Source organism: Diabrotica undecimpunctata, chromosome 6 (assembly GCF_040954645.1).
Source record: "Diabrotica undecimpunctata isolate CICGRU chromosome 6, icDiaUnde3, whole genome shotgun sequence".
Classification (NCBI taxonomy): Eukaryota; Metazoa; Arthropoda; class Insecta; order Coleoptera; family Chrysomelidae; genus Diabrotica; species Diabrotica undecimpunctata.
In genome coordinates, this window is record NC_092808.1 from 91,852,581 (window position 1) to 91,875,243 (window position 22,663).

General features: G+C 31.8%; 1 protein-coding gene across 1 annotated transcript in view; it reads left to right on the top strand.

Moving 5' to 3' along the window:
• LOC140443550 (coiled-coil domain-containing protein AGAP005037) overlaps positions 1 to 22,663 on the top strand; it is a 1,206,743-nt gene that overhangs the window by 1,088,741 nt on the left and 95,339 nt on the right. The window contains exons 14-15 of the mRNA XM_072534868.1: positions 440 to 496; positions 14,570 to 14,659. Of these exons, the coding sequence (XP_072390969.1) occupies positions 440 to 496; positions 14,570 to 14,659 (147 nt within the window). The remainder of the gene's footprint in view (positions 1 to 439; positions 497 to 14,569; positions 14,660 to 22,663) is intronic.

Consider the following 22,663-nt stretch of genomic DNA (forward strand, 5'->3'; position numbering starts at 1 on the left):
CTGATAATTTGGCATAAAATTCAATAACCAATAAATAAAATATGCTTTTAATGAGTTTTGTAATAAAACGATTGAAGTCTTAAAATATACATGCAATAAATAATAACAGTTAGCTGTTAAAAAGATAACTATCTCGTCTAATAAAATCTAATAAAAACTAATAAACTTGATATTATTAGTAAGTCACTTTTATATATTTTTTCTTCATTAGTCATATTAACTTAAAAGAATATGAACTTGAACATTTAAATAACTAGACCATTAGTTTTCAAGTATATTTCAGTTACTATATATCTTTTGTATATCTTAAAGATCACAATATCTTTTTCTAAGTATCTTTACTCGTATAAACTAAATTTGATTCCCGAGTTAGTTTACTTCTTATTTTGCGCCAGAGAAGATACATTTTGATGTAAAACACGTTTATCTATGTTGGCAGATGATTCTTACATCAAGTCAGACAGCAAAGCCCCTAAATTGGGTAAAAGTGGCTGTCGTAAGTTGACAATTTCAGTACTAAGCATGGAATTTCTGGAATGCGATAAAATCATAGTCTACTAATATTTAATATTATTTTGTACTAGTTGATACAATAAAACCACAGGAAACAAACAAATAATTAAACTTAAATAGAAGTTGGTAGCATGATGTGCCATCAAAAAATACAGAGTGGATGAAAGAATTGTTTTCTTAATGATTGGGGTGATTTATAGAAACAAGTCAACAAGACTTGCTTTAAGAACATTTTAATATACGTTACAAATTTTGTATAAAAGTCATTGAATAATATTCTGTGTCAAAAGATTTTAAAATTCCTATCTTAACAATATTTAGAAATTTAGGAAGAAGGGTTAAATCATTGGTATGCTGGAACACATCGAGTTATTATTAGACAAATAATAGTAAAGTAATAGGTTCAGTTATTATTTTCTTTTATCTATTTATATCTATTATTTTACAAAATAAAAATTAGAGACCAAAAATAACATTACACGTTTTATTCTTTTTATAGCGGAACTCACAGGTAAAGGTATAAACGCAGAATCTATTTGCGTTTATCATACTGAACCTAATATACACGTTTTAAAATTACAACATATAAAAAGATAAAAGTTAAAATATAAAATTATACTATGAAAACATTTGAAAAGAGCCTTAAGAATCTTAAGCATTTACATTTCAAATTTACAATATTTATTTATTTAGTTTTTTATCCATTTTGTGTTATGGAGTTAGAAAGCAAAATTGCAATGATGAATCAGATGACTCGGAAATGGATTATTGATAAAGTTGCAAAAAACGAAGGTAATGACAATCTTAGAGACATGAGTTCAGAAACGGAAGACAATGTAGAAATTTAAAGTGAAGAGGACAGACCAGATTAGACCAAAATATGACATAGGTGAGGCAGTTCCTAAATTACCCGCAAAATCCGGAATGCAATGGTTATGTCGCCTCTTTCCTTTATATATAAAAACATAGTTGATGCTTGTCCAGGCATCACTCAGTATAGCAATAGTGCCAATACATTTATAGAAATATGTTATTTATTTATAAAAACAGACATAATATATATGTCGATCACTTTTACTGCGGCCATGTCCAGGGACAGATTTGAACAAATTTCGATATTTTTGAGATTTTATGACAAGAGTATCCAAAAAAAGAAAGAAATAGATAAATTTGCTATATTTATAGATATTTGGGATATGTTTGTCGAAACTGTCAAAATACCTTCGAGTCATACGAATATATTACAATTCTTTTCGAGAATTCATCAAATCGAAAAGGGGCGGTATGGCATTAAAATTTAGGCAGCTACTGGTACCAAGACTTCTTATTTGTGCAATCTTCAGGTATACATTGGCAAGAATTATGAAAGACAACCAAAAAAAAACCAAGGCTGTAGAGCAGTAACCGATTTAGCAAAACTATACCATAATAGCGGTCGAGCTATTAGCACTGATAACTTTTTCACTACTGTTCCACTAGCCAATTATCTACCGACAAAGCGACTAACTTTACTAGGTATCATTCGCAAAAACAAACCAGATTTACCATTATTACTAAATATTAAACCTATACCTGCACAATCGTCAATATTTGCATTTACAAATGATCTTTATATGGTATCATATGTATCAAAATAAAATGGTTCACATTTTATTAAGTCAGTCAGAGAACAAGCCTCTTATAGATTAGATTATAAGAAGACCAAAGTTGGGTTCGAGAAGGCTGTCAAACTCATGCGAGAATATTCGTGTAGTCGAAAAACTTTTGAAAGGCCCTACAGACTCTTCACAAAATATGATAGATATTTGTACTTTGAATTCATTTGTCATATGAAATGAAAAAAACCCTAGCTGAAAAAAACACAGTCGTTCTCGTCGACGAATGTTTTTGTTACAAATGGGAGATGAACTTGCTAGAAACAATATGAACAAGCGTGCCACATGCAGGAATCTCCATTCAGTAACTGCGGAATACTTGTAAACATGACGAAGAAGGGACGCAAATTGGCCACATGTACTGGCAAACAAGCTAGATATTACCAGTGTCCGAGAAATATTGACAAAAGAGTAAAAACAATTTGTGATCAGTGTAAAAGACTTGTGTGTGTGTTGAACACCGAAAGCAACAATAAATCATATATTGCGGAAACTCTTACAATAACTAATAACGTGAATTTAAAAAAATATATTACCTTCACTTTACTTTATTATATACCGAAAAAAATTTTTACGTTAATTTTAACTTGTAATATGTATATTTTCTTGTTTTTTACCAAGTGTTAAGCGATTTACTACTATCTAGATAAAGTAAATTTATGTGAAATAATAATAAAAAGTAAGTTTTGTTAACAATTTGCTAAAGAGTTGATGTTTTACATAAAAATTAGTTGAGGTTCGTGAGATACCCCGATTAGGCATTTCCGTTACTTTTAGCTGCTTGGACAATCAAGGGTTAATGTAGTTGTAGATTCTGGACCTACAAATATGATGATTCTGTCCAACATGTCTTATACAAATATTGCTAGTTTCCGTGATACCGAGTGCTTAAAATTTAAATATGAATTTTAATCTTCTAATTGCTAATTTAGACTGTGATGCATTGCCAATAGAGGGCGCTAGTTACATTTCTTTGCGTTTGGTAAATGAAAGCAATTTTTTGTTCGCGTTAACTATGGGTAAAATAATAAAAAAAAGATGAAAAAGCGTTAAATTACATAAAATAAGTTACTATTGTTTAATTCATGCAATTCAATCGGTTTTCCAGTTATTTGCTTCAAAAAGTCAATGAATTTTGATTTCACAATAAAAAATTTTATTCTCTGTGTAAAATGTGTAACAATAATGAATTAAAAAACAAAATTACAAAAAATTTAATATAAATATTTAAAACGCCCACAATTTACTTCAATACACTTTTTGATCCGATTTCGCAAAGATCTCTTAATATCAAATAAACCTTACATTCGCGAATTTAGCCGTAATTTCATTTTTCAGATTTTTCTTTTTAAGTAGGTGCGTGTCATTGTCATTTAACCGTGCTTTAACGTTTACTTTTTTCAAGTAGTAATAATGGCTCGCCCGCTGTTATGGTATGTAGCCTTGGTTTTTCTCTGGTTGACCGCCAGAACTCTTGCCAATTTATATTTAAAGGTTGCACAAGTAAGAATTCTTGGTATCACTAGCTGCCGAAATTTTAATGCCATACCGCCCTGGTTTCGATTTGATGAATTATCGAAAAGAATTGTAATACATTCGTATGACTCGAAGGTCTTTTGACAGTTCCTGACAAACATATACCAAATTTCTCTAAATATATCAAGTTTATCTGTTTCTTTCTTTTCTCGGGTACTCTTTTCATCAAATCTCAAAAATATCAAAGTTTGTTTAAATCTGTCCCTGGACATGGCCGCAGTGAAAAATGATCGACATATATGTATGTCAGTAGACCGCATATCTCTTGTAGATTATTTTTTACATCTAAGCGTACCTGATTTGATAAGGACACCGATAAAACAGTTAAATTCTTTTCTTCTAAGCGAAGTCCATTGATTTGGATTAGTTGGCTTTTTTTTATTCCAGACGTCAAAATATGTTACTTCTTTATTTGTGTACCAACAAATTATGTCTTTACCTGGACAAGCATTAACTATCTTTTTTAGTAACCTTCTTGTCGAAGGAAAGGGACGACAAAATAATTGCATTTCGGGGTTTGCGGTTAATTTAGATACTGCCTGATCTATGTCATATTTATAAACTCCTTTTGGTTCCTGGTCTGAGTCCTCTTCACTTTGAATTTCTACATTGTCTTTTGTTTCTAAACTTACGTCTCTAAGATTCTCATCATCTTCTTTTTCTGCAACTTCATCATAATCCATTTCCGAGTCATCTGATTTATCATTGCAATTACGACAACTGCTTTTTAACTCCTCTGTGTTAACGGTTTTTTCTTATCAAACTATCTTTAATATTATAAATTTGAAACTTAGATGCCTAAGTGGGCTACCAGCGGAACCCTGGCGCTTTTTTTTTCGTCGTAACAGTTGGCTGTTGCCAACTTATGCAACTAAAATATATATTAAAAAAAATTATTAGGTAGTGGTGTTCCTGAGGTGTCCTGCGTAGACGTTCAAGGGTTAAAAGAAATTTCTAAAAATTCTAAGTATTTTTTAAATTCGTTATTCATATTTTTTGAAAATAAAAAGAGTCCAAGGAGAATTGCGATAATATTTAATCAACTTCATCAAGATAAGAAACTTTATTACTTATACGTATTAAAACTAAAGTCTATCCAACGAGAAGGGATAGCTAGCCAAAACAACACGGCGTTGCCAAATTTATCAGGATCACATTTAACGTTTGCTACTAAGCATCGACCACAGAACCGGTCCAAGCAACTGAGAATTTCAGATTTCAGTTCAGTGGATAAAAATAGCTTTCATGGTGATTGCACATATCGGCTCGTTTAATCAAACTTATTACGTGTTTATACTTCTTATAGTTTGCTTTCATATTTATTAAGAAAGTGACTACTCTGTATGCTAAACATTTTTTACACTGTTTACAGTTTTGCGATCTAGTTTATAGTTTTACAAACCATATTGAGTTCTACAGATTCTGTGAAAAAATTTATTCCAAAAAAGCGGCCACAAGCAATCAAAATTACATTATCAAAAATAGTTAAACTTCTATGTAGGGAATTATAAGGGAAAAGAAAAGTAGAAAAGGGTTTTCTTCACCGAAAAAGAACAAGCCCAGAAAAACCATACTGAACAAAATGGACAAAACGATTTTTATAAAAGTACTATACGATGAATTTTACATTAATTATTTTTTTTTTAACGAGATACCAACTATAGACAAAGTCCTTGTACCCGTAAACAACGACGAAAGCTTGCCAAATTTTAAAATCACTACTTCTCATAAATTTTCCATAAATACGTAGGGGTAAATACATTGCTTTATAGATCGAGAAGATATTATTTTATAGAGGCAAAATTTTATAAAATCCATTAAAAAATTTCGGAAGAAAACGGCACAATGTATTATTTAGATGAAACATGAGTAAATGCGGGATATACAAAATCTCATGTGTGGGTCGACAAAACTATGAAGCAGCAAAAATCCATCGGGCAAGGGAACAATACTGATTAATACACATATTGGATTGAAACAGGTTTTGTAGAAGGTGGCCTATAAATGTTGCCTATTTAAAAGACAACTGTGTAATAATTCTTGATAATGCTCCTTACTATTTGCAAAAAAGTGGGAAAGTATCTACTATCTATAGACAAAGCAAAAAATAAAAGATTGGTTACGATAAAAAAATATCGACTTCGATGACGACATACTTGCGACATACGTTGAACTTTTGCGCATAAGGCTGAATATAACAAATTTGTTATTGATGAAGTGGCAAAAGATCAAAATAAAACCGTTTCGCGTTTACAACCCTAAAACTGTGTGTTAAATCTTATTGAGCTAATTTGGGCTGAAGCTAAAAATTTTGCATCTATGTGAAGCATGTGCAGAATACAGTAAAAAAAAGTTCTGGAAACCTGATGATATTATTGAGCTCATGGTTGAACCATTAATTGTAGAAATTGGTGAGTAATTGTGACAATTCCAGTTTTTCTAATTGTTTTTAACGATGCCAAAGTAAAAGGAACAAAACTTGATAGCCACATTTTTTTCATAAGTTAGCCACAAAACAAAAGTCGAACGATTTTTTGGCATATAAGCCTGATTTGTTTGTATTTGTTTTCATAAATATCCCAGTAATCACAATTATTATTTATAAACCTTATTGATAAGAATAATGCGTAACTGCGTAACATACATTTGCCTCAGGATCAAAATTTTTTCGCCAGAATCGCAAAACGGTTTTTTTTGGTAAATATCTCAATCTTTTCTTTCGCCATTACTTATACTACATTCTTCCCTTTTGGGGAAAAATAAAATTACCAATAATAAAAATGTTATTGCCTCTATCCTGATAAATATTATTAGTTTTCAGAAATACGTTTTTAACGATGTACCTAGTATTGTAAGTACATATTTTTAGACTTGTTGACGTGTCTTTTTAATGTATTTTTTTAAGTTTTAATTTTGAGCTTTAAAAAAAATATGGTAGATACCTAGTTTTTACAGGTTTATTTTAGTTTCGTTCACCTAATGAATAAAGCTATACGTTTTGCGGCAAAATATAAAAGTGTTTTAAAAGAAAATGGTATTTTATTTCTCATTTCATATGCATTGCAAATTTTATGTGCACATGTTTCATGATTTGTCAACACATGGATTTAAAACCTATGTAGCAGACAAACTATAACAACTTGACAACAGTGCAAAGACCTAGTTAGGCTATCTCCTAACTGTGGCCGTGGATGCATCTGTATCGTTCGAAATCTCTTCCAATATTAATTTTTGCATTTTCTTTTAATTTGCACCAAAAATACAAACAAAAAATTTTATAATGAGTATACATGCCCAAGTTGATGACATGTGGGATAAGAAAAACATGTATTGCCCACTTTGTAAATGCATTAAATCAAAAATGACCTACTATTTAAAAATATGCAGTCATATATTTTATAAATCACTTAATTTTCGTAATATAGATCTGAAGAAGGCGGAGGAAGCACTAAACGACAGCCGATTAAAATATTTATAACCCTATACGCGTATATTTAGTTATTTACTGGGGCTAACGCTTCTCGTTGGATAGAGTTTAGTTAAACAAAATTATGACAAGAGATCAGTAGCTGATAAAAAAGGGAGTGTGTTAGGACTTTAGATGTAGCAATTTTAGGTCATATTAACTTGCACTAATTTTAATTTGATTTTTTACGCACTACTGTCCGCAGAGTACGAAAACATTAGAAACTTCATCTCTACAAACTACACTTTGAATAGGAAATAAATAAAGATAATTCAGAACAGTGACTATAGTTTTGTGAGATTATGACTAAGAAAATAGATATAATTCTAGAGTTTTCCACAAAACACATACCCAATAGCCATTGAAATTAAACAAGTGGGCAGAAATTTATGAAATTTATAGAAAGCATATCTAGAGTTATTATAAGGTATAGTTGATCCTATTTTAATAGATATAATCGAAAATAATAAAAGTTACTAAGAAAATTATTTGCATGACAAGCATAAACATTAGGCGATACCTTAATAAACGGTTTTCTAGGCAATGGATTTTACGGAGAGGTTACCAGCAAGATCCGTTGATTTAACTTTCCTGGACTTTTTCCTATGGGGTTATTTAAAAAGCAAGAATTGTAATACCATTTCTTCTCATTGAAGGAGCTGGGACGACGAGTACTGCATGAATCTAGTCTAGTAACCACCGAAATGCTCTAAAATGTTCGTCGTAATTTCGAACATCGACTTTTTACATTTAATTAAATAAATCTGTGGCTGGAAGGCAAAAGGGGATAAGTCGATTTTTTGCAAAGTAGTGTTATGTATACCATTCGCCAGCATTTTTGATTCCGCACAATCCTGGTAAAGAGAGTTAAGTGAAAGTTTACTAATTTAAATATTATTATTGATCAAAAAGGGATAACTTGGCTACAATTTAATCGTTACGACTGTTTTAAGGATATAACTCAAGATATCTTCTGGAGAGCAAAACAGTAATTTCTAGTAAAATGTTATATGTGCACATATATTTTAACATTATGAAATTAACTGAGAAGCAAAACGATTTAAGTCATGTTAACTTAAGAATTATTCGAAATGTGTGCTAGTAAAAGGCATTAAATCAAGATATCCCCTTTTGCCGGAATGTGATAGAAGAAATATATATGAAAATATTGCTAGGATATACAAAGTTATTCCTTTTTGCAAGAATGCCGTGTCCACACAAATCATATTCGTATCAGTTTCTTGTCAGTACAGTCCACATTGTAAAGAGAGCACACGCAAATTTTATCAAGGAACGTTCACTACGATGGCAACTCGAAATAACAATTATTATTCCTCCATTCGCGAAAGAATTAAGGGCTTGTATCAAGGTGTTTAAATAACGACAATAAAGATTACAAAAAAAGTAAGCGATCTTTTAGACCTTATTGAGTTATTTGATGAGAGTGCAAAAAAATTTTATCGTGGACTTGCCTAAATCCCACGAAATTCACAAGATCTGGATAATACTGCTGACACAGATCCAGACATAGAGAATTATTTTAGTGATGACAATTTTTAATAAAATATTCTAAAACATATATTTGTGTAATTTATTATTTTAAAGAAACAGCTTCCGAAAAATATTTGTGTTCATCAACATTTTTTTTTCTTTCTGCGAAAGCTATTCTGTTCGTATTAAATAGAAGATATGTTTTTATTTTGTATTTAGAATGCTCCTTTGATTCTCTTTCTAAATAGCATCTTGATCAATTGTTAATTTGTAAACGTATCATCAGATTGCTGTCGAAACCTCCATGTTTAATAAACTTTTTAAAAAAATTTACGTTTTATTTCTTGTTCTGTCAATGCTATATCCAGAACAAAATATTTTCTTTGCTTTATTGTGTTTGCCCGTTGTAAGTAGAAATAACTGATAATAAACTTTACCAAGATGATTTTATGTCCATTTCAACTATAACTTGACTTATCTCCTTATGCTTTCTTGAAATAATTAAAAATAGTAAATATCCTAAAATATTTTTTTTAATTTATCAAAATATTGAACACATAGATATTAATTTTAGAGAAAAGACTTAAATATATCTAACAGAATGTAAGTCGGATCTAGAAATATACAAACGTTACTAATATTACGTCTATAAGGTAACAAAAAGACCATATGAACTAAACATGTGTGTACTGAAAAACTTCCAAATGAGAGTTATCCCCTTTTGCCTTCTAGCCACAGAAATATTTACGTTACATTTAATAAAGTTTCCTATTAATGTTTTTCTGCCATTTCGTTTTCATGTAGTTTTTGACAGCAGGAAAAAATTGAAATTAAGACTCGCAAAACATAGTCGTTACGTTTAGTTTTTAAGAGGTGTAAAGTCAGGCCCATCGATATTTCTTCCGTCTGCAAATTCAAACAGATAATATTTGTATGTTATGAAATTCGATTAACCGATGTCCAGGGACGTATCGCGATATTGGTTGTTTCACCGACACAAATTTTTTGGTTCAAGTATTAAATCATAAAATAACAATGTGTAATGTGTATAGTATAGTCAAAGAGCAGAAAATCTGATTTTGGAAGAACAAACAAAACGTTTTATTTCTTTGTTTTTTAAATGGTTAAAAGTGAAATGTAAAAAAAATTATCACTCTACACCCTGTCGGAAAAAATACTAGGTGATACAACGGCATCTTCTGTAGGGCTTTTCAACGCTCCTGATTTGTTTCAGGCACTTATTATATGTGATACAATTTTAATATATCTACGTCATACGTCTTTGGTATGTATAGTTATTGGTATAGACTATATACCAATAACGTATGACTTAGATATATTAAAATTATACGACATATGACAAGTGTTAAAAAGCCCTATTAGCGTTTAACGATGACGTACATCGACGAAACTATGGAAAAGTTTTTTACATTTAAGAAAATATTGCTTTAAATAAAATTAGCAATTTATAATGAAAAACTGAGTTGTTTTAACTGAAATAATCATCATATAAGCGTACCTTGTCTAAAATATTTCTCCTGCAGACAAGCTCTCATCATCGTCACTGTCCACCAGATTAATAATAATAAGTTGTCTATTGTTTGAAAATAATTGTCCTAGTATTTTGTACTCATTTTCTATTTTCACTACATGGTTTACTGCTTTTTTCCAGTCGGCACTTGTAATCTCTGATAGTTCATATCGAATTAAATCGACCACTTTCGCGTCAAATTTTGGAAAACTATTTTTCCTCCGAATCCGTTTTTTTACTTGTCCCCAAATAAGTTCAATAGGATTGAATATGCAAAAATAAAGTGGTAACCTCAAAACATTATGGCCATGTTGTATTGCAGTAGTGTCCAGTATATATTGTTTCTTATAAGTTTTAGTACGAAGCACTTCAAGTAACTGTTTCTTATTATAGTTGTCTTCAAAATACAAATCATTATCTGAAAGGAAATCTTTTAGTTCCTGTTTTAAAGACGAACTGTAAGTAATTTTTTTGAGAAGCCTTGAGTGGTAGCTAGCATTGTCCATAACTGCCACACTGCCCAGTGTTATATTGGGAAGTAGTGTATTTTTAAACCACTTTTCGAATATAGTAGAATTCATATTCTAATGATAATCTACACTACATTTTTCTATTTTTTTTTTTTTCGCAAAGTGTACTATCCTCTTACTTTCCATAATAGCTACCCGTTTATCAACGATTTTGTATTTGAACCCAAGTATTTTCAGCCGTCTACGTAAAGTGGTTTTTTTGGCAGCTTCTTCCCATCTCAACAAGCTTGGTATATATAATATCAATTGCTGGTATTACATTTTTTTTTTGTATTCCTCGTAAACCAAATTCCTTAAACATTTAGCAGTCACGATATTAATTTGTTTAGATTTTCCAGTATCCGATCTTTTTTTCTCTTTTCCTGTTAGATTCCTGTTAGAAAGGCCGCTTTTCTTATAATACTGCCTTTATAGCTATTTTCAGGATCATTTTGAAGATTTTTTTAAACATATACGAAAATGGTTGCGTTTCGATTTAATTTGAGCCTATTACCACTCCCTGACACGTGTTTCTGGGTCTTCCCGTCATCAGAGAGAGCTTGTAAGAAAACTCAAACTAAACCAAAACGCACCGACTACTCGGCAATTATAGAAAAAATAATTACCAGAGTATGCTACTAGAGACATCTAGTCGTTAAGCGTGAGTATACAATTTACTTTAATTGCTATCGACACATTTAACTTCATTTTTTTAAACGTTCATACAAATTTTCTTAGATTGTTCATTCAAAACAATCCTTTTCTTCGGAAGTCCTAAACACTTTTCTACAGTTACAGTCTCAGTGTCATTGTTTTTTGTACCACTTAGACTTAAAAGATTGTTGACTACTACACTTTCTCTACTACTAGTTGGGTTCTCTTGCTCCCATGCACGAAAAACTCTAGATGATTTTTCCCATGGTCTAAACATTTTCTTTATACACAAATAGACAGTTTCAAAAAAACAAACAACAAAAAAATACTACAGGTATTATAACTACTCACAACAAAATTTCAACACAACTCAAAATTAAAGCAATGGACAATGCACATATATGTATAAACAAGCTAGTTGCAAAGATACAACTAAACTAAAAATTTGCAAGTCCAGTCCCTTAGATAAGGCACATGCCGGTATTTTTACAACCGGATTACTCATCGTACATCAATCAGTTTAAAACTTGAAAATTAATACTTGGGGTACAGTTAAAATTGTTAGACGATTATATTTAGACGAAATATTGAAACTTTTTTCTTCTTTTAAGGACAAAAAAGCAAGTTCATTAGCAACGTAATTCAAAATTATTCTACACATTATATTTGAAGCATTATTTGGTTAAAGCATCAAATTTTTGGTAGTGAAAAATACACACAACGCAAAAGTCTAGGGATATTTTTATAAATAGACGTATCTTGTTTATCTGTAATCAACTTAAAAAAAGTAATACAAAATTTGTAGTTTAAATTGTTGTTTAATATGTCAAAAACCATAAATTGCAAAAAAAAACAGAAAATTGGAGCAAAAAAAAATATATTGCAGATCACCCATGTTTCACATACCACCATAAAATGTCAAAAATACGAAATATAAACTTAAAATAAAGTATGGCCATCACGTTGGTTTATCATAGCTCTAATTTACTGTTCATGCTCCGAATCACATTGTTAATGTCTGCTTGAGGTAGTTGTGTCCATTGTTCTCTCAGAAGCTCTTTTAATTGAAACTCATTGTAGATATTGCCCATATGTGGAGTAATTCTTCGTTGGAGCATGTCCCATACATACTCAATGGGATTCAAGTCCAGTGACTGTGCTGGCCACGGCAATACACCAATACCCTCGTTATCCAACCAGTTTCTTACAATATGTGCAATATGTGGTCGAGCGTTATCATGCATAAAGTAAAAAATTTTCTCCAACAGCAGCAGCAAACGGGCGCACAACAGGTTCAAGAATAGTTTCCAAATACTGCTGACTTTTGAGAAAGCCACGTATTAAAATGAGGTCAGTTCTTCCGTCAATTATGATTCCGCGCCATACCATTAATATACCACCTCTGTACGCATGCACTTCTTGAAGATGTTTTCCATTTCCTGGTCGTCTCCAAACTCTTGTCCGACGACAATCTGGATGAAATCCATATCTAGACTTGTCACTAAATAAAATTGTGGCCCACTCATTGTCAGTCTAATTCTAAAACTCTTGACACTAGGTTAATCTTGCAGCGCGATTGCCTCTAGATAGAGGTGGACATCTCAGTGGTCGCCGACTACGAAGATTGGCTTCATGGAGACGATTCCTCACAGTACTGCTGCTAATTGTTACATTATGTGCAAGCTGTAATTCATTAACCAGCTCGGGTGCTGTGATTGTTGGCTGCCTTCTGGCATTTAAAATTAAATATCGGTCTTGAGCGACGGTTGTAGAGCGACTACGTCCTAGATGTTGCTCGGCTGGACTCCCAGTGTCTCTAAACCGACGCCATAAAGAACTTACGACGCTTCGGGAGACACCCAGCTGGTCAGCAACTTGAGTTTGTCGCATACCAGCTTGAAGAAGGCTCACGGCTCTATTCATCTCGTTTAACGTTAAATGTTGTTGTTGCATGGTAAAAAGACAATATATTTAACTCACCTATTAAGCACGAATGGTATAAAGTGACTAAAATTAAAAATAAAAAATACATAAAAATGTCGATTTTTTTGTCCCTTATAAAAACATTCTAAAACACGTATTACTATCAGTTTTACAATTTTTTTTTTGATAAGAAGTGAGTGGATGTATCAACAATTATAGTACAAGCAAATTTATATTGTCATGAAATTTCTGTCATTGGTATTGTCAAATTATTAAAATATCCTTAGACTTTTGCGTTGTGTGTATATTAAATACATATATTATTTTGTCTGGACTAAAGGTGGTAAAAGATGGTCTGGAAGTTATATTTTTGTTTGAATTTGCCGACGGACGATAGATAGATGGTCTCAACTTTAACAGTTTTAAAAAATTTATACTTTTTTTGCAATAGCGTTAATATAAAAAAAATCATGGGTGTCTAAATTTTCAAGCGAAATATCTGACTAATGATATACAGCACGTATTGTATTGCCTATCCAAAATTAAACATTTGTGGTATTGGTAGGGAAGGGGTTCACAAATGACAGACATTGGGGTCTTTTAAGTGATTAACCCTGAATATGTATTCGTGTTATTAAACAATTTTGGATATTTTATCGCCTCGCTTTACATCTTATTTTGTTGTACCTTTTATTGTTAATACACCAATGTCTATTATTATTATTAATGCCATATTCTAAATAAAAATTCTAAAGATAGGAGACTAATGCTAAGGAGAATCTAAAATAATAAAAACATATGTAAAATATAAATATGTATTGCATTAAAAAATATAGTTAACATATACATTGATATATAATTTAAACATATTATCAATTAAAGAATAAAATATAATAAATAAAATTACTACTAATTTAAATATTAAAAAAATATTAAAAATACATACAAAATAAATAGATAATTACATTATGCATGTCGGCATGAAAATTTCTGTAACGGTTGGCTAACGTGTTCTTTTTACATATTGTTTGCTATTTTTTTTTGAACGCTTAAGCGCTGTAATATATTTTTTAAGAATTGTTGAGCTACAGGTACAACATATTTATTAGTGCTTGTGCATTCAAGCTTAAGCTTTCAAAGAAAATAGTGCAACCTGACAGTCTAAACAGCATTTCCATATCTAGAGGCTATCTTACTATCTCTCTGAAAAAATCTATAAAGATATCTGAAGACTATCTCAGCTATTAGAAATAGTATAATAAATACAAAATTTAATATATCTAATTTTTAGATAAATCAGTGTCGTTTGAGAAATCTGTTTCGTTCAGTGATGAGCCCCCAGATATGAATTCTCCGAAACAGCACAGTCCGCAACATGCAGGTAAGTTTTTCAAATAAACAAAATGCTCATCCCGAATTGTAACAAAGCAGTAACTACTAAAACATATTTATTTACTCTTATATGTAAATATTTAAATTGATTTAATCAAATATACGTTTTTGCATGCACAATTTTGGCATGAAAAATTTTTTGAAATTAATGAAAATTACATTTTTTCTAAGAACGATATAAAATAAAATGTATTTTTATGTTTACCAATCATCATCATCATCACTGGCTCGACAACCCTTTTTGGGTCTTGGCCTGTTCCAGGTTTCTTCTCCATTCTGATCTGTTTCGTGCTTTTTTCTCCAGTTTTTTATTTTTAAGGTTGTTATATCATTTTCTATTTGTTCTAAGTATCTCAGTTTCGGTCTTCCTCTTGTTCTTTTTTCTACTGGCATCTGTTTAAATATTTTGTTTGGTATTTCGCCTTCTTCCATTCTTTCTACATGTCCTATCCAACGCAGCCGTCCTATTTTAATGAATGTTATAATATCCGGATCCTGGTATAGTTTGTATAGTTCAGAGTTGTATCGTCTTCTCCATATTCCGTTTTCTTTTGTGCCCTTATATATGTGTCACAAGATTTTTCTTTCGAAGGTGGCTAACAACGTTTCCTCTCTTTTAGTGAGTGTCCAGGTTTCTGAGCCATATGTGAGTACCGGTCTTATTAGGGTTTTATATATTTGGCATTTTGTCTTTCTTGCGACGTTATCTGATCTTAGGTGTCTAATTAAGCCATGGTAACATTTATTTGCAATAAATATTCGCCTCTTCACTTCCTCCGTAACGTTATTATCAGACGTGACTAGGGATCCCAAGTATATAAAGTTTTTTACCCCCTCTATGTTGTATTCTCCTATTGTTATATTATGTGGCTGCCTTATTTCTGCGTTTTTACTTACCTGCGTATATTTTGTTTTGGTCTGATTGATTTTAACACCACTAGTTTGTGCAGCTCGTTCTATGTTTACCAATAATATATTTAAATTAGAATGGTTAGTAGCCCTTCTTTCTTCATTTTTATATGACCCAAGACTATAGTTCTATGGTCTATTGCTGCAGAATCAGTTCTCTCCAACCACCAAGCACTCTACACCCCTCACTATACGATATTATTCCGTCGTGTGATGAGGTTGTTTTGCGTTATTTTTGACTTCTGAGATACCTATTCCAGGATTTTGGAATTATGTGCCAGCTTATACAGGTGTAGTGAATGGATGTCATATATTTTTTGAGTTACTTGTTAATCTTTACAAAATATTTGCGGCCTACTATCGACAGCCTCGCAATGATGCAAGATATGATTGATTGTTTTAGGCTCTCGGCTATAGAGACTGCAGTTTAAGTCTGGATAAAATAGTCCCTATGTATGCAGGTGTCCATTGACTGGCGTAAGGAAGACTATAATCACTCTGAGCTGATTTTTGCTTGTTTTAAAAAGTACTTTAGTCCTATTTGCACATGTTCGTCCAATATTCATTTTGCCATAAATTGGGTAAATTTTCCCAGTGGGAGTTATATTACCCTCGGATCCAGATGTTTTTCAGGTCTCGGACTATTTGGCACTCACATGATCAAGTCTGAACCGAAGTATTTTGTAGCTGATGCTCTTCTGAGAAGTGCGTCAGATCTTGCTTTGTCGTATACTGCCTAGTGACCTGAAACCCATACCACAATATGACACTTATGTTTCACCAGTATATCGAGTTCTTCTCATCATTTCCTCACTAGTCTATAAAGTCCACTTAGGGCTTATAAATGCCTTCATGGCTGCTTGGCTTTGAAGGCATTATTGGTCCGCTTTTATTTGAAAGCCTTCGTGTTAATTTCGGTTAAACTCTGCAAAATGGCAAAAATCTTTGACTGAAATACAGAGGTTTATTCTCCTAGTGGAATAGAAATGTCTAAATTCCCACCATAACCGAATATTCGTGAACCCGACCGTTCTGCAGTTTTAGATGTGTACTAGGTACGATCTTGCAGTCTGGGTTGAGTGTTATTTCTTGTGTGTGTGTGTGTGTGTGTGTGTGTGTGTGTGTGTGTGTGTGTGTGTGTGTGTGTGTGTGTGTGTGTGTGTGTGTGTGTGTGTGTGTGTGTGTAATTTCGGTGTAAGAGATTTTTTAAAGTCTTACGTTTTCTTCGTAATTATTTCTTTAACTTTTTAACTACACAAGGTTATCGATCTCCAAGAACGAGGCAGTTTTCAAAATAAAGGTTTCTTTTTAAATATAATATAAAACAAAATCTCTTGACCAAAACATAAAATAAACTAGTCCCAATTTTATAATTATAATTACGTATTTTATCGGATTTTTAATTTTTTTCTAATGGTATTCACGTCTAAATTATAGTACGTTGTTATATTTTAGAACAGAATATTTTATTAAATCGACATTGATCTAAAGAGATCTCTAGATATTGGGTTGCAAAATTCTGTAGTCTAGAGGAAAAATTATTTTTTATCTATTTTTAAGAATTAGGCGTGTCAGTTTTAGGGATGGAAGACTAGGTTTTCATATATTTCTTAGTGTTTATCCATTTAAAAGTCGTTTTTCTTTTAATAGGAATAAAGCTTCAAAACGTTTCGATGAAATGACATTCGTCATTATTTAAATATTTTGTTTAGGTTTGCAAAAAACTAAACTACTAAACGTCAGACCACTTTTCTAAGTGGTGGTTCGCTCATTATTTTATACTTAATTTATCACTTTGTTGTAGCTAGTTGTTGCGAGTTTAGCTAATAAACATACAATGCTAGTTATATATTTAATTTTTAAATTAACAGAGAAAAGAGAAAAACTGACAAAAAAGTCAAAAATTCTGGATGGTGCATATATGTTTTATATTTTTGAATTTTGTATTTTGATTGTTATTTACTTACTTAAGAAATAAGCATAAAAATAAAATAATAACCACGTTTTGAAAGTTATTGCTTTTAAAAACTTTCCTATAAAGAGATACATTTCAAGAGCAAACTACATTTCAAAAAGGTACTAAAGAACAACTTTCGAATATAAGAAAAATACTAGTAAAAATCTACGGAATTCAATATCCCACTATACTTTTCTATACTTTTGTTTTATAGATTATTGCAAATGGTTCGATAGGGTCAAATGGCAACCCTTATGGCAGATACTCAAAGACGTATCACACTTAATTTTGCTTGTAGATAAACTATACAAACTTACTACGGAAACAGTTAAAGTGGTTGACATACTCAGAAACGAATTATGTGTCCAGAACAATATACTGTCTCCACAATTATTTAATATATATGAGGAGCATATTATGAGAAGAGCACTTGAAATATGGAAAAATAGCATTTCAAGAAATGGACGAAAAATAAACAACCTACGTTTTGCAAATGACACAGCCCTTCTTTCAAATAGTCAAGAAGAGTTAATTGATCTCATACAATTGACTGGTTGAAAACAAAAGTCAAATATTTGGTCTGCAGTTAAACATATCAAAGACAAAGATCATGGTCATGGATGGATGTATCATCATCAACGGTTTCAGATTGTCAGCTCATACTTATATCTGGGATCATTATTTGCAAACACCTTAGTAAAGATGACCAAAATATGGAAAGACTATCAAATTTCACGAACTCTAAAAATGTTATGAGGGCAGATACAGAAAACACGGAAAGACATTGTCGAAGGAAAGGTAGCAGACCGAAGATCATGAGGAGCATTCCCAACAAGATGGATCGACCAAATTGCAGGAATATGGAAAATACATATGCATAAGTTAAAAGAAATGATCAGAGAAAGAAATCTTTAAAGACGGACAATATTATTCAGTCCTAACAAGACTTAGTCAGGACTAAAGATAGATATATAGATAGAGAGAGCGAGAGAAAGAGAGAGATTGTGATTTTAGATTATCTCCAGTCAGTGTGCCATTTTTTGAAATACCATATTTGATGACAGAAGAGGCCAAGCAATTTTAATATGATTTCTTGTATAACCTTTATCATTGATATCCGCTGTTATTATATCTGAACCTGGTTCCTTGTTAAGTTTATTGACCACCCTACTTACTTCACTATCGAGTATCAGATTCTTCTCCTATTTGATCACGGTTCTGGTGGATAACGGTGTGATCTCCATGTCTATATCTTCTGTTTATTCCCGAGTTTCCGTGTGGTCTTCAACAAAGCAAGTTTTTCCTTTTAAGTCTCTTCTTTTTTTTCTTCTTCCTCTTTATAAGCAATTCTGCTTGTTCATTGGCGGATTAATACCTCTATGAAATATTGTCACTCCATCTTTTGCGCGATCGTCCGATACTTCTTCTGACGATTAGTGACTTATCTTTTGCTATTTTGACGACACGGGTCTCTTCCATTCTGCTTATGTGGTTATTCCATTGCTTTTTTCTATTTTGTAGTCATTCATTTATACACTGTACGTTACATTTTTTTCTAATATCTTCACTTTTCTTTCGATCTCTCAGCGTATTTCGTGTAATTCTTCTCAGTACTCTTATCTTTGTCGTTTCCAGTAGCCTTTGCGTTGTGGCTGTGTCGGGTCTTGCTTTTGAGGCGTATGTCATTATTGATCTTATACTGGCTTTATAAATTCTTGACTTCATCTCAGTGTCAATGCGTCTGTTTTGCCATATAGTGTTATTAAGGGATCATGCCAGTCTACTTGCTTTTTGTGCTTGATCCCTCACTTCTTTGTCCAGGTCTCCATAGCTAGATAGTGTAATTATATTTAATTTCTATTTTTAATTTCTATTTTATATCTGGTTGGTTCTTTGCTGACTACTATTATTTTAGTTTTCTGAGATGAAATAGTCATATTAAATTCTTTTGCTCTTATGTTAAATCTGTGGACCAGTCTTTATAGACTATCTTCATCTTGGGTTATCAATATTGCGTCGTCTGGGTAACAGAGTATTTTGATTTCTTTGTTTCCCATTCTGTATCCTCTTTCTTTGTTATCGGTTTTGATGATTTCATCCATGATCAAATTGAAGAGCATGGACCCAAAGAATCCCCTTGTCTTATTCCGCTGCCTCTTTCTATAGGTTCTGTAAGTTGTCCATCTATTCTGACTTCCATTTTGTTGTTTTGGTAGATGTTATCGATAGTTTTTATAATACGTATTTAGGAGAACGTCTCTATTATACAGAAGATGGATTACATCTTTGAGTCTTACTCTGTCAAACGCTTTCTTTAGGTCAATCAGATACAGAAATCTGGTCTATTATACTCTGGTGATTTCTCAGTAATTTGCTTTATAACGAATATTGCATCTGTATACGATCTTTCACTACGAAAACCCTGTTGTTCACCTGCTAATTTTATCCTCTGATTTATTAGCACTTGTAAAATTTTAGTTGTAAGTTTTAGCGTAGTATTTAACAAGTTTATATCTCTGTAGTTTTGTGGCTGTTTTTTATCTCCTTTTTTGAATAGTAGAATTAGTTTACTCGTTCTCCATTCTTCTGGTATTTTATTGTGTTTTATAATTTTATTAATTCATCATTTTGGCTTTCCAACCCAGTGTGGGTCCTAGCCTCCCCAAGAAATTTTCTCCAGTCGTCCCTATCCATCGCCTTCCTCCGCCAAGCACGTATTTCCATATTTCTCATGTCTTCATCGATGTTATCTAGGAATCTTGTTCTGGGTCTTCCTCTTCTTCTTTGACCAATAGGTCTATCAAGGAGCGTTTTTTTAGCTAGGTCGGTTTGTTCCATCCGCATTACATGGCCTACCCACCTCAGACGTCCTATCTTTATGTGTTTTACGATATCTGGTTCCTGGTATATTCTATAGAGTTCGAAGTTGTATCGTCTTCTCCAGACACCATTTTCATTTACCGCTCCATAGATTCGCCTTAGTATTTTTCTTTCGAAACATCCTAACATGTTTTCATTGCTTTTTGTTAAAGTCCAGGTTTCTGAACCATATGTTAGGACTGGGCGTATTATTGTTTTGTAGAGTTTTACTTTTGTATTTCTTGATATAACCGTAGATTTAAAAAGGAGATTAAGCCCAAAATAGCATCTATTAGCCGTGCAAATTCTGCGGTTTATCTCTGCGCTAGTGTCATTTTCAGTATTGACGAGCATTCCCAGGTATACAAATTCGTTAACTGCTTCGATGACGTCATTTTCTATAACAAGTGGCCGTAGTATTTGTGGTTGCGTACCTATTTTCATTTATTTTAGTAGCCGCTTCCTTTAGTGCTACGTACGCCTCTCGTGCTGCGTTTTCCGTTCTCCCAACAACATTAATATCATCAGCATATGCTAGGATTTGCACAGATTTGTTATATATTGAACTGGTAGTTGTGATTTGTGACGTACGTATTACTTTTTCCAGAGCTAGATTGAATAGTATACAGGGGAGTGGGTCTCCCTGACGTAGCCCGTTATTTGTTTTAAAAGGTTCAGAGAGTTCCCCCTGGATTCATACTTTGCATTCAACTTTTTCAAGGGTTAGTTTAGTTAGACTTTCCAACTGATTTGGTACTCCTAGGTCTATCATTGCTCTAAACAATTCTCTTCTATTTACAGAGTCGTAGGCTGCCTTGTAGTCTATAAATATGTGGTGCGTGTCTACACCGTATTCCAGTGTTTTCTCTAGAATTTGTCTCAGAGAAAACACTGGAATACGGTGTAGACACACACCACATTTATTAATTAATGCTGTTAATTGCTCTGTCATTACTGCTCCACAATATTTAAGTAACTCGTTTGGTTCTCTTGAACTCTAGAGTCTCTTGGTATGTATAGTATTTTTCGAAACAGGTCTCTTGGCTAATGGTTTTGACCAAGGCTTTCAATTTCCTTACATACCTTTTTTTATTGCATTTTTTTTTTCAGTCCCTGTTTGTCCACTCCTATACATAAGCCTCTTCGACTTTTTTCTATTGATGACTACTCAGCAGAGACACCTTCTGCGATCTGCACACTCCTCTTCTGTTCTCTCTTGGATTCCAGTTTATTATTCTGAGTCTATTTTTCAGGGTTTTCTCGAAGGTATTTAGTTTTCCTTTCTGATTTTTATGGATTATCATATATATATATATATATATATATATATATATATATATATACATATAAATATATATATATATATATATATATATATATATATACATATAAATATATATATATATATATATACATATATATATACATATAAATATATATATATATATATATATATACATATAAATATATATATATATATATATATATATATATATATATATATATATATATATATATATATATCGTCGCAGCACATGCTGTTTTATGCACATGCACATGCAGCACATTTTTACAAAAGAAATTTAATTTTCATGCTGATTTCCCTAGGAAACCTCGTTTCGGCCTATCTCAACCTCATTAGATACTTGGGTTGATACAAATCCAAACTCATTACTATTTAAATGGGAATAAGCCACAATTAAAGGTTAAAGTAAGTTTATTGACGTTTCAATTTCCACTTCGGAAATCGTTCTCAAAATACAAATATTAGTAAATTAATATACTAAATTAATTAATCAATTTACTAATGTTTATGTATTGATTAATTAATTGATTAATTAATTTAAAAATTAATTTTCTAATGTTTGTATTTTGAGAACGATTTCTGAAGTGGAAATTGAAACGTCAATAAACTTATTTTAACCTTTAATTGTGGCTTATTCCCATTTAAATAGTAATTTCTTTAACACGCTACAAGAAAATAGCTTCAGAACAAAATTTAAACTTGGAAAGTCCAACGAATGTCTCCTAAAACTTCACCACTACAGTGGTTAGCATACAGAGGCGCCACCTGCTTCGGCGGCCTTAACTTTTTAAGTTTTAATTGGTTTAAAAAAACAGTTTTTTCGCTTTCTATGATTACACCAATTTGACAAAGATTTCTTGTGATGATTTGAATTGTTTATTTTTTTAAAGGTTTTAAGAGTCTGTATATGTGGTGCTTGAATCGGGTGTTTATGATAGAGTTTTTATAAGTAAAAGGAAACT